This window comes from Hyperolius riggenbachi, chromosome 4, assembly GCF_040937935.1.
Source record: "Hyperolius riggenbachi isolate aHypRig1 chromosome 4, aHypRig1.pri, whole genome shotgun sequence".
Taxonomy (NCBI): domain Eukaryota; kingdom Metazoa; phylum Chordata; class Amphibia; order Anura; family Hyperoliidae; genus Hyperolius; species Hyperolius riggenbachi.
In genome coordinates this window covers 502,888,981-502,902,918 of record NC_090649.1, presented here as the reverse complement: position 1 = coordinate 502,902,918, position 13,938 = coordinate 502,888,981, and the positions used below count along the sequence as shown (strand labels likewise).

At 51.8% G+C, this 13,938-nt stretch overlaps 1 protein-coding gene across 2 annotated transcripts in view; it reads right to left on the bottom strand.

Moving 5' to 3' along the window:
- The window catches only part of SPTBN1 (spectrin beta, non-erythrocytic 1), a 393,630-nt gene that overhangs the window by 113,170 nt on the left and 266,522 nt on the right, over window positions 1-13,938 (bottom strand). For both annotated transcript variants that reach the window (XM_068233127.1, XM_068233128.1), the window contains 2 exons: window positions 6,705-6,851; window positions 3,358-3,621 (listed from right to left, as the gene is read on the bottom strand). In XM_068233127.1, the coding sequence (XP_068089228.1) occupies window positions 3,358-3,621; window positions 6,705-6,851 (411 nt within the window). The remainder of the gene's footprint in view (window positions 1-3,357; window positions 3,622-6,704; window positions 6,852-13,938) is intronic.

Sequence of the window (13,938 nt, the reverse complement as noted above, 5' to 3'; positions counted from 1 at the left end):
CTCTCAGCTCCCCGCACGCCGCAGGACTCTCAGCTCCCCGCAGTGCAGGACTCTCAGCTCCCCGCACAGTGCAGGACTCTCAGCTCCCCGCACGCCGCAGGACTCTCAGCTCCCCGCACGCCGCAGGACTCTCAGCTCCCCGCACGCCGCAGGACTCTCAGCTCCCCGCACGCCGCAGGACTCTCAGCTCCCCGCACGCCGCAGGACTCTCAGCTCCCTGTACAGTGCAGGACTCTCAGCTCCCCGCACGCCGCAGGACTCTCAGCTCCCTGCACAGTGCAGGACTCTCCGCTCCCCGCACGCCGCAGGACTCTCAGCTCCCCGCACGCCGCAGGACTCTCAGCTCCCCGCACGCCGCAGGACTCTCAGCTCCCCGCACGCCGCAGGACTCTCAGCTCCCCGCACGCCGCAGGACTCTCAGCTCCCCGCACGCCGCAGGACTCTCAGCTCCCCGCACAGTGCAGGACTCTCAGCTCCCCGCACGCCGCAGGACTCTCAGCTCCCCGCACAGTGCAGGACTCTCAGCTCCCCGCACAGTGCAGGACTCTCAGCTCCCCGCACGCCGCAGGACTCTCAGCTCCCCGCACGCCGCAGGACTCTCAGCTCCCCGCACGCCGCAGGACTCTCAGCTCCCCGCACGCCGCAGGACTCTCAGCTCCCCGCACGCCGCAGGACTCTCAGCTCCCCGCACGCCGCAGGACTCTCAGCTCCCCGCACAGTGCAGGACTCTCAGCTCCCCGCACGCCGCAGGACTCTCAGCTCCCCGCACGCCGCAGGACTCTCAGCTCCCCGCACGCCGCAGGACTCTCAGCTCCCCGCACGCCGCAGGACTCTCAGCTCCCCGCACAGTGCAGGACTCTCAGCTCCCCGCACGCCGCAGGACTCTCAGCTCCCCGCACGCCGCAGGACTCTCAGCTCCCCGCACGCCGCAGGACTCTCAGCTCCCCGCACGCCGCAGGACTCTCAGCTCCCCGCACGCCGCAGGACTCTCAGCTCCCCGCACGCCGCAGGACTCTCAGCTCCCCGCACGCCGCAGGACTCTCAGCTCCCCGCACGCCGCAGGACTCTCAGCTCCCCGCACGCCGCAGGACTCTCAGCTCCCCGCACGCCGCAGGACTCTCAGCTCCCCGCACGCCGCAGGACTCTCAGCTCCCCGCACAGTGCAGGACTCTCAGCTCCCCGCACAGTGCAGGACTCTCAGCTCCCCGCACGCCGCAGGACTCTCAGCTCCCCGCACGCCGCAGGACTCTCAGCTCCCCGCACGCCGCAGGACTCTCAGCTCCCCGCACGCCGCAGGACTCTCAGCTCCCCGCACGCCGCAGGACTCTCAGCTCCCTGTACAGTGCAGGACTCTCAGCTCCCCGCACGCCGCAGGACTCTCAGCTCCCTGCACAGTGCAGGACTCTCCGCTCCCCGCACGCCGCAGGACTCTCAGCTCCCCGCACGCCGCAGGACTCTCAGCTCCCCGCACGCCGCAGGACTCTCAGCTCCCCGCACGCCGCAGGACTCTCAGCTCCCCGCACGCCGCAGGACTCTCAGCTCCCCGCACGCCGCAGGACTCTCAGCTCCCCGCACAGTGCAGGACTCTCAGCTCCCCGCACGCCGCAGGACTCTCAGCTCCCCGCACAGTGCAGGACTCTCAGCTCCCCGCACAGTGCAGGACTCTCAGCTCCCCGCACGCCGCAGGACTCTCAGCTCCCCGCACGCCGCAGGACTCTCAGCTCCCCGCACGCCGCAGGACTCTCAGCTCCCCGCAGGACTCTCAGCTCCCCGCACGCCGCAGGACTCTCAGCTCCCCGCACGCCGCAGGACTCTCAGCTCCCCGCACGCCGCAGGACTCTCAGCTCCCCGCACGCCGCAGGACTCTCAGCTCCCCGCACGCCGCAGGACTCTCAGCTCCCCGCACGCCGCAGGACTCTCAGCTCCCCGCACAGTGCAGGACTCTCAGCTCCCCGCACGCCGCAGGACTCTCAGCTCCCCGCACGCCGCAGGACTCTCAGCTCCCCGCACGCCGCAGGACTCTCAGCTCCCCGCACGCCGCAGGACTCTCAGCTCCCCGCACGCCGCAGGACTCTCAGCTCCCCGCACGCCGCAGGACTCTCAGCTCCCCGCACAGTGCAGGACTCTCAGCTCCCCGCACGCCGCAGGACTCTCAGCTCCCCGCACGCCTCTCAGCTCCCCGCACGCCGCAGGACTCTCAGCTCCCCGCACGCCGCAGGACTCTCAGCTCCCCGCACGCCGCAGGACTCTCAGCTCCCCGCACGCCGCAGGACTCTCAGCTCCCCGCACGCCGCAGGACTCTCAGCTCCCCGCACGCCGCAGGACTCTCAGCTCCCCGCACGCCGCAGGACTCTCAGCTCCCCGCACGCCGCAGGACTCTCAGCTCCCCGCACGCCGCAGGACTCTCAGCTCCCCGCACGCCGCAGGACTCTCAGCTCCCCGCACGCCGCAGGACTCTCAGCTCCCCGCACGCCGCAGGACTCTCAGCTCCCTGCACGCCGCAGGACTCTCAGCTCCCTGTACAGTGCAGGACTCTTGAACTTGGGGACTACCTGCACTTTCATAAAAATATAGATTTCTCCCAGAGTAATATGTACTATATTTGTTACCTTTTTACTATTGCACTGTCACTTACAGTAGGTAAGGAAGATATATTATGTTATTGTCTAGTCTATAACCTCATGGGGGATACTAAGGCATTTAATTTCAAAATCACTTTCTGACTGGCAGTTTCTCAGTCCAACCGTGAAAATAGTGTGTAAATGAGTAGGAAAGCTGGCGGGCATCTTTGTAGAGATCCTTTACAAGGATTGCATTTGCAAAGAAAAAAATGAGATAGTGAGAATCCCCCATGAGGTCAGATCCGTACAACCTACTGTAAGTCACAGCAACATTGTAAAAAAAAAAGTATTTTATAGGGCAAATGGTCATATTATAAGCATGAATTTTACATTTTACAATTCACAACACATTTTATGGGTATTTGGCATTTTCAAGAGTGGTAAGCTAGATGAACGAACATGGGAAAATTTACAGAAGATTCTACTAAGGAAGCCAATTCTGACATCACATACTTTATTCCCAGCCAACGACAACCATCAAAAAGCTCCAGTACTCTTGGCTTGCTAAGACTTTGAGAACCTGTCAATCTTCTGCTGCAAAGTAGTGCTTCAATTTTACCAGTCATTGTGTGGAAGATGCAGACGGCAAACAAAGCAAGCAAAGACAATATCGGGAGAAAGCAGAAGTAGGGAACTGGTGCAGAATCCAGCCTGGAGGATCAGCACTGCATAGACTAGCGTGGACTACGGGAGAATACCTGATTGTCCTACACCAGTCCTGCCGGCTCTCACTCACCTGTTGCTTCTTCAGCAGGATGTTGACGCTGGTCAGGTCCTTGCCGTAGTCATCAGACTGGATCTGGCTCTCCAGTCCATGCAGCCACTTGTCCAGATCTGCACAGCTCTGGGTGAACAGTTCAGCTTTGTTGGCATCAAACAGCCTCTGGGCCTTGGTCTGGGTGGTGGATTCCAGCTCTTCCCACATTTTCTGCAAGGCTGTCATCTTTTCCCTCACTATGGGCTCCATCTCTGGCTTCTCTGCAATCAGCTGGTTTCCTTCCTACAACAGAAGCAGAACACTCAGGAGCAAATCTCACATTGATTATTATATGAGCCACAAAACACAATTCTTGGAAAGCAAAAGTCTGGAGGTAAAAAACCAAAACGTAAACACAGTATTGTAACAGCAGCACAAAGTATGAGCTTCTTTCCCCGTGCAGTCATAGCTAGCGTCTACAAGATGGGAGTTCCAAAGTAACATTACCAGGGGAAGAATTCCAACAACCTAGAAGTCTTCTACAGGACTACCTCCGCAGCGCACAACCCTACAGTCACCAGAACATGTCATGTAGAGGAGTACAGCCCTACAGTCACCAGAACATGTCATGTAGAGGAGTACAGCCCTACAGTCACCAGAACATGTCATGTAGAGGAGTACAGCCCTACAGTCACCAGAACATGTCATGTAGAGGAGTACAGCCCTACAGCCACCAGAACATGTCATGTAGAGGAGCACAGCCCTATGGCCACCAGGAAATGTCATGTAGAGGAGCACAGCCCTACAGTCACCAGAACATGTCATGTAGAGGAGTACAGCCCTACAGTCACCAGAACATGTCATGTAGAGGAGCACAGCCCTACAGTCACCAGAACATGTCATGTAGAGGAGTACAGCCCTACAGTCACCAGAACATGTCATGTAGAGGAGCACAGCCCTACAGTCACCAGAACATGTCATGTAGAGGAGCAAAGCCCTAAAGCCACCAGAACATGTCATGTAGAGGAGTACAGCCCTACAGTCACCAGAACATGTCATGTAGAGGAGCACAGCCCTACAGTCTCCAGAACATGTTATGTAGAGGAGTACAGCCCTACAGTCACCAGAACATGTCATGTAGAGGAGCACAGCCCTACAGTCACCAGAACATGTCATGTAGAGGAGCAAAGCCCTAAAGCCACCAGAACATGTCATGTAGAGGAGTACAGCCCTACAGTCACCAGAACATGTCATGTAGAGGAGCAAAGCCCTACAGCCACCAGAACATGTCATGTAGAGGAGTACAGCCCTACAGTCACCAGAACATGTCATGTAGAGGAGTACAGCCCTACAGTCACCAGAACATGTCATGTAGAGGAGTACAGCCCTACAGCCACCAGAACATGTCATGTAGAGGAGCACAGCCCTATGGCCACCAGGAAATGTCATGTAGAGGAGTACAGCCCTACAGTCACCAGAACATGTCATGTAGAGGAGTACAGCCCTACAGCCACCAGAACATGTCATGTAGAGGAGCACAGCCCTATGGCCACCAGGAAATGTCATGTAGAGGAGTACAGCCTACAGTCACCAGTACATGTCATGTAGAGGAGTACAGCCCTACAGTCACCAGAACATGTCATGTAGAGGAGCACAGCCCTACAGTCACCAGAACATGTCATGTAGAGGAGTACAGCCTACAGTCACCAGGACATGTCATGTGGAGGAGCACAGCCCTACAGTCACCAGAACATGTCATGTAGAGGAGTACAGCCCTACAGTCACCAGAACATGTCATGTAGAGGAGTACAGCCCTACAGTCACCAGAACATGTCATGTAGAGGAGTACAGCCCTACAGTCTCCAGAACATGTCATGTAGAGGAGTACAGCCCTACAGTCACCATACCATGTCATGTAGAGGAGTACAGCCTACAGTCACCAGGACATGTCATGTAGAGGAGTACAGCCCTACAGTCACCATACCATGTCATGTAGAGGAGTACAGCCTACAGTCACCAGGACATGTCATGTAGAGGAGTACAGCCCTACAGTCACCAGAACATGTCCTGTAGAGGAGTACAGCTCTACAGTCACCAGAACAAGTCATGTAGAGGAGTACAGCCCTACAGTCACCAGAACATGTCACGTAGAGGGAGTACAGCCCTACAGTCACCAGAACATGTCATGTAGAGGAGCACAGCCCTACAGTTACCAGAACATGTCATGTAGAGGAGTACAGCCCTACAGTCACCAGAACATGTCATGTAGAGGAGTACAGCCCTACAGTCACCAGAACATGTCATGTAGAGGAGTACAGCCCTACAGTCACCATACCATGTCATGTAGAGGAGTACAGCCCTACAGTCACCAGGACATGTCATGTAGAGGAGTACAGCCCTACAGTCACCAGAACATGTCACGTAGAGGGAGTACAGCCCTACAGTCACCAGAACATGTCATGTAGAGGAGTACAGCCCTACAGTCACCAGAACATGTCATGTAGAGGAGTACAGCCCTACAGTCACCAGAACATGTCATGTAGAGGAGTACAGCCCTACAGTCACCAACCCCTAAACAGGAAGTGTGGGAATAAGGGAGCACATCCCCAACCCCTAAACAGGAAGCGTGGGAATAAGGGAGCACATCCCCAACCCCTAAGCAGGAAGTGTGGGAATAAGGGGGCACATCCCCAACCCCTAAACAGGAAGTGTGGGAATAAGGGAGCACATCCCCAACCCCTAAACAGGAAGTGTGGGAATAAGGGGGCACATCCCCAACCCCTAAACAGGAAGTGTGGGAATAAGGGGGCACATCCCCAACCCCTAAACAGGAAGTGTGGGAATAAGGGAGCACATCCCCAACCCCTAAACAGGAAGTGTGGGAATAAGGGGGCACATCCCCAACCCCTAAACAGGAAGTGTGGGAATAAGGGGGCACATCCCCAACCCCTAAACAGGAAGTGTGGGAATAAGGGGGCACATCCCCAACCCCTAAACAGGAAGTGTGGGAATAAGGGGGCACATCCCCAACCCCTAAACAGGAAGTGTGGGAATAAGGGGGCACATCCCCAACCCCTAAACAGGAAGTGTGGGAATAAGGGGGCACATCCCCAACCCCTAAACAGGAAGTGTGGGAATAAGGGGGCACATCACAAACCTCTTAACTTTCATTTTAAGAAAAACTTTCATTTTAAGAAAACGTCAGCCTCTTAAAATCCAGCGTATTTATCTCAGTTTTATCCCTGCTACATAAAGCTTATTTACAGCGATATCTGGGGAAGTGTGTTGGTCTGGCTTGTTATTATTCTGACTTCAGCATCACAGGGCCAGCTGCCAATACACAAAGCTCCCAGCTCAGCTGACGTACAGCTATTAGAATGCCTCACCTTCTCGATTTTGTCCAGCCATTCTTTGTTGGATGCCAGCTCAGCCATAAACGCTTGGTGCTTCAGCCATTTACTGTGCAGGTTCCTGGCCTCATCATACGACATATCCCTGGCAGTCAGCATTTTCTCATTAATCCACAAGGACAGCTGGAAGACAGGCAGAAAAAGCATCATTACTCATAAGATACAAGTCATGTTATTACAAAATCCACTGCCTGAAACATCTGGAGCGCATTAAATGTGGTAAAAACTATGAACAGCATATGGAACATTTCATCCAGGCTTGACAATGAACCCCGAGTCCACTATATTACACAGCCACTGCTGACTTCTCTTTCACAGGAACCACTGCTTACTAACATCACTGTATTTATGTCCTAGCAATAGTGATTTAACATAGACAGCAATAAAAGCGCTGACTTCTCTTACACGGGAACCACTGCTTACTGACACTACTGTATTTATGTCTTAGCAATAGTGATTTAACAGACAGCAATAAAAGCGCTGACTTCTCTTACACAGGAACTACTGCTTGCTAACACCTCTGTATTTATGTCACAGCAATAGTGATTTAACATAGAGCAATAAAAACAGTGACTGCTCTTACAAGAACCATTTAAGTAAATGGCTCTATAATCTATCAGAAGTGAATGGCTCTATAATCCAGCAAAAGGAAATGGCTCTAGAATCTATCAGAAGTTAATGGCTCTAGAATCTATCAGAAGCAAACGGCTCTATAATTTATCAGAAGCAAATGGCTCTAGAATCTAGCAGAAGTAAATGGCTCTATAATCTATCTGAAGTAAATGGCTCTATAATCTAGCAGAAGTGAATGGCTCTATAATCCAGCAAAAGGAAATGGCTCTAGAATCTATCAGAAGTTAATGGCTCTAGAATCTATCAGAAGCAAATGGCTCTATAATTTATCAGAAGCAAATGGCTCTATAATCTAGCTGAAGTAAATGGTTCTATAATCTATTAGAAGTAAATGGCTCTAGAATCTATTAGAAGTGAATGGTTCTATAATCTATCAGAAGTAAATGGCTCTAGAATCTATCAGAGTTAAATGGCTCTAGAATCTATCAGAAGTAAATGGCTCTAGAATCTATCAGAAGTAAATGGCTCTAGAATATATCAGAAGTAAATGGCTCTATAATGTAGCAGAAGTAAATGGCTCTATAATCGAGTCTATCCACAGCCAAGGAGCAACAAGGAGGAAAACGTGACAGTTTTACCCACTATAAACAATACGCAGCCTTTGATTTGGGGATGTATTGAACAGCAATGAACAAAAACCCTTTTCTGTTACAGCAACCTAGAGGAGGGGACATTGTTAACAACTTTTCCTAAAACCGGTTTATTATGGACTGTATCCTTACACAGCACATTAAACATCAGAAACTGGAGAAGCACAGGACCAGGGAACCTCATCATTACAAAATGCTTATTAATGCTATTTGAAGAAAAAACACGTTAAACGATGCAACAAGTGTTCGCAATTCCTGGCATCCATCTGTGTGCATTACATACATGTGTGGGCATCACATACCTCCCAGCATCCATCTGTGTGCATTACGTACATGTGTGGGCATCACATACCTCCCAGCATCCATCTGTGTGCATTACATACATGTGTGGGCATCACATACCTCCTGGCATCCATCTGTGTGCATTACATACATGTGTGGGCATCACATACCTCCTGGCATCCATCTGTGTGCATTACATACATGTGTGGGCATCACATACCTCCCGGCATCCATCTGTGTGCATTACATACATGTGTGGGCATCACATACCTCCCGGCATCCATCTGTGTGCATTACGTACATGTGTGGGCATCACATACCTCCTGGCATCCATCTGTGTGCATTACGTACATGTGTGGGCATCACATACCTCCCGGCATCCATCTGTGTGCATTACATACATGTGTGGGCATCACATACCTCCCGGCATCCATCTGTGTGCATTACATACATGTGTGGGCATCACATACCTCCCGGCATCCATCTGTGTGCATTACATACATGTGTGGGCATCACATACCTCCCAGCATCCACCTGTGTGCATTACATACATGTGTGGGCATCACATACCTCCCGACATCCATCTGTGTGCATTACATACATGTGTGGGCATCACATACCTCCCGGCATCCATCTGTGTGCATTACGTACATGTGTGGGCATCACATACCTCCTGGCATCCATCTGTGTGCATTACGTACATGTGTGGACATCACATACCTCCCGGCATCCATCTGTGTGCATTACATACATGTGTGGGCATCACATACCTCCCAGCATCCATCTGTGTGCATTACATACATGTGTGGGCATCACATACCTCCTGGCATCCATCTGTGTGCATTACATACATGTGTGGGCATCACATACCTCCTGGCATCCATCTGTGTGCATTACATACATGTGTGGGCATCACATACCTCCCGGCATCCATCTGTGTGCATTACATACATGTGTGGGCATCACATACCTCCCAGCATCCACCTGTGTGCATTACGTACATGTGTGGGCATCACATACCTCCCGGCATCCATCTGTGTGCATTACATACATGTGTGGGCATCACATACCTCCCGGCATCCATCTGTGTGCATTACGTACATGTGTGGGCATCACATACCTCCCGACATCCATCTGTGTGCATTACGTACATGTGTGGGCATCACATACCTCCCGGCATCCATCTGTGTGCATTACGTACATGTGTGGGCATCACATACCTCCCGACATCCATCTGTGTGCATTACATACATGTGTGGGCATCACATACCTCCCGGCATCCATCTGTGTGCATTACATACATGTGTGGGCATCACATACCTCCCGGCATCCATCTGTGTGCATTACATACAAGTGTGGGCATCACATACCTCCCGGCATCCATCTGTGTGCATTACGTACATGTGTGGGCATCACATACCTCCCGGCATCCATCTGTGTGCATTACATACATGTGTGGGCATCACATACCTCCCGGCATCCATCTGTGTGCATTACGTACATGTGTGGGCATCACATACCTCCTGGCATCCATCTGTGTGCATTACGTACATGTGTGGGCATCACATACCTCCCAGCATCCATCTGTGTGCATTACATACATGTGTGGGCATCACATACCTCCTGGCATCCATCTGTGTGCATTACATACATGTGTGGGCATCACATACCTCCCGGCATCCATCTGTGTGCATTACATACATGTGTGGGCATCACATACCTCCCGGCATCCATCTGTGTGCATTACGTACATGTGTGGGCATCACATACCTCCCGACATCCATCTGTGTGCATTACATACATGTGTGGGCATCACATACCTCCCGGCATCCATCTGTGTGCATTACATACATGTGTGGGCATCACATACCTCCCAGCATCCATCTGTGTGCATTACATACATGTGTGGGCATCACATACCTCCCGGCATCCATCTGTGTGCATTACATACATGTGTGGGCATCACATACCTCCCGGCATCCATCTGTGTGCATTACATACATGTGTGGGCATCACATACCTCCTGGCATCCATCTGTGTGCATTACATACATGTGTGGGCATCACATACCTCCTGGCATCCATCTGTGTGCATTACATACATGTGTGGGCATCACATACCTCCCGGCATCCATCTGTGTGCATTACATACATGTGTGGGCATCACATACCTCCCGGCATCCATCTGTGTGCATTACGTACATGTGTGGGCATCACATACCTCCCGGCATCCATCTGTGTGCATTACATACATGTGTGGGCATCACATACCTCCCAGCATCCATCTGTGTGCATTACATACATGTGTGGGCATCACATACCTCCCGGCATCCATCTGTGTGCATTACATACATGTGTGGGCATCACATACCTCCCAGCATCCATCTGTGTGCATTACATACATGTGTGGGCATCACATACCTCCCGGCATCCATCTGTGTGCATTACATACATGTGTGGGCATCACATACCTCCCGGCATCCACCTGTGTGCATTACATACATGTGTGGGCATCACATACCTCCCAGCATCCATCTGTGTTCATTACATACATGTGTGGGCATCACATACCTCCCAGCATCCCTCTGTGTGCATTACATACATGTGTGGGCATCACATACCTCCCAGCATCCCTCTGTGTGCATTACATACATGTGTGGGCATCACATACCTCCCGGCATCCATCTGTGTGCATTACATACATGTGTGGGCATCACATACCTCCCGGCATCCATCTGTGTGCATTACATACATGTGTGGGCATCACATACCTCCCGGCATCCATCTGTGTGCATTACATACATGTGTGGGCATCACATACCTCCCAGCATCCACCTGTGTGCATTACGTACATGTGTGGGCATCACATACCTCCTGGCATCCATCTGTGTGCATTACATACATGTGTGGGCATCACATACCTCCCGGCATCCATCTGTGTGCATTACATACATGTGTGGGCATCACATACCTCCCAGCATCCATCTGTGTGCATTACATACATGTGTGGGCATCACATACCTCCCAGCATCCACCTGTGTGCATTACGTACATGTGTGGGCATCACATACCTCCTGGCATCCATCTGTGTGCATTACATACATGTGTGGGCATCACATACCTCCCGGCATCCATCTGTGTGCATTACGTACATGTGTGGGCATCACATACCTCCCGGCATCCATCTGTGTGCATTACGTACATGTGTGGGCATCACATACCTCCCGGCATCCATCTGTGTGCATTACATACATGTGTGGGCATCACATACCTCCCAGCATCCATCTGTGTGCATTACATACATGTGTGGGCATCACATACCTCCCGGCATCCATCTGTGTGCATTACATACATGTGTGGGCATCACATACCTCCTGGCATCCATCTGTGTGCATTACATACATGTGTGGGCATCACATACCTCCCGGCATCCATCTGTGTGCATTACATACATGTGTGGGCATCACATACCTCCCGGCATCCATCTGTGTGCATTACATACATGTGTGGGCATCACATACCTCCCGGCATCCACCTGTGTGCATTACATACATGTGTGGGCATCACATACCTCCCAGCATCCATCTGTGTGCATTACATACATGTGTGGGCATCACATACCTCCCGGCATCCATCTGTGTGCATTACATACATGTGTGGGCATCACATACCTCCTGGCATCCATCTGTGTGCATTACATACATGTGTGGGCATCACATACCTCCCGGCATCCATCTGTGTGCATTACATACATGTGTGGGCATCACATACCTCCCGGCATCCACCTGTGTGCATTACATACATGTGTGGGCATCACATACCTCCCAGCATCCACCTGTGTGCATTACGTACATGTGTGGGCATCACATACCTCCCAGCATCCATCTGTGTGCATTACATACATGTGTGGGCATCACATACCTCCCGGCATCCATCTGTGTGCATTACGTACATGTGTGGACATCACATACCTCCTGGCATCCATCTGTGTGCATTACATACATGTGTGGGCATCACATACCTCCCAGCATCCATCTGTGTGCATTACATACATGTGTGGGCATCACATACCTCCCGGCATCCATCTGTGTGCATTACATACATGTGTGGGCAACACATACCTCCTGGCATCCATCTGTGTGCATTACATACATGTGTGGGCATCACATACCTCCCAGCATCCACCTGTGTGTATTACATACATGTGTGGGCATCACATACCTCCCGGCATCCACCTGTGTGCATTACATACATGTGTGGGCATCACATACCTCCCGGCATCCATCTGTGTGCATTACATACATGTGTGGGCATCACATACCTCCCGGCACCCATCTGTGTGCATTACATACATGTGTGGGCATCACATACCTCCCGGCATCCATCTGTGTGCATTACATACATGTGTGGGCATCACATACCTCCCGGCATCCATCTGTGTGCATTACGTACATGTGTGGGCATCACATACCTCCCGACATCCATCTGTGTGCATTACGTACATGTGTGGGCATCACATACCTCCCGGCATCCATCTGTGTGCATTACATACATGTGTGGGCATCACATACCTCCCGGCATCCATCTGTGTGCATTACATACATGTGTGGGCATCACATACCTCCCGGCACCCATCTGTGTGCATTACATACATGTGTGGGCATCACATACCTCCCGGCATCCATCTGTGTGCATTACGTACATGTGTGGGCATCACATACCTCCCGGCATCCATCTGTGTGCATTACATACATGTGTGGGCATCACATACCTCCCGGCATCCATCTGTGTGCATTACATACATGTGTGGGCATCACATACCTCCCGGCATCCATCTGTGTGCATTACATACATGTGTGGGCATCACATACCTCCCGGCATCCATCTGTGTGCATTACATACATGTGTGGGCATCACATACCTCCCGGCATCCATCTGTGTGCATTACATACATGTGTGGGCATCACATACCTCCCGGCATCCATCTGTGTGCATTACATACATGTGTGGGCATCACATACCTCCCGGCATCCATCTGTGTGCATTACATACATGTGTGGGCATCACATACCTCCCAGCATCCATCTGTGTGCATTACATACATGTGTGGGCATCACATACCTCCCAGCATCCATCTGTGTGCATTACATACATGTGTGGGCATCACATACCTCCCAGCATCCACCTGTGTGCATTACGTACATGTGTGGGCATCACATACCTCCTGGCATCCATCTGTGTGCATTACATACATGTGTGGGCATCACATACCTCCCGGCATCCATCTGTGTGCATTACATACATGTGTGGGCATCACATACCTCCCAGCATCCATCTGTGTGCATTACATACATGTGTGGGCATCACATACCTCCCAGCATCCACCTGTGTGCATTACGTACATGTGTGGGCATCACATACCTCCTGGCATCCATCTGTGTGCATTACATACATGTGTGGGCATCACATACCTCCCGGCATCCATCTGTGTGCATTACGTACATGTGTGGGCATCACATACCTCCCGGCATCCATCTGTGTGCATTACATACATGTGTGGGCATCACATACCTCCCGGCATCCATCTGTGTGCATTACATACATGTGTGGGCATCACATACCTCCCAGCATCCATCTGTGTGCATTACATACATGTGTGGGCATCACATACCTCCCAGCATCCACCTGTGTGCATTACGTACATGT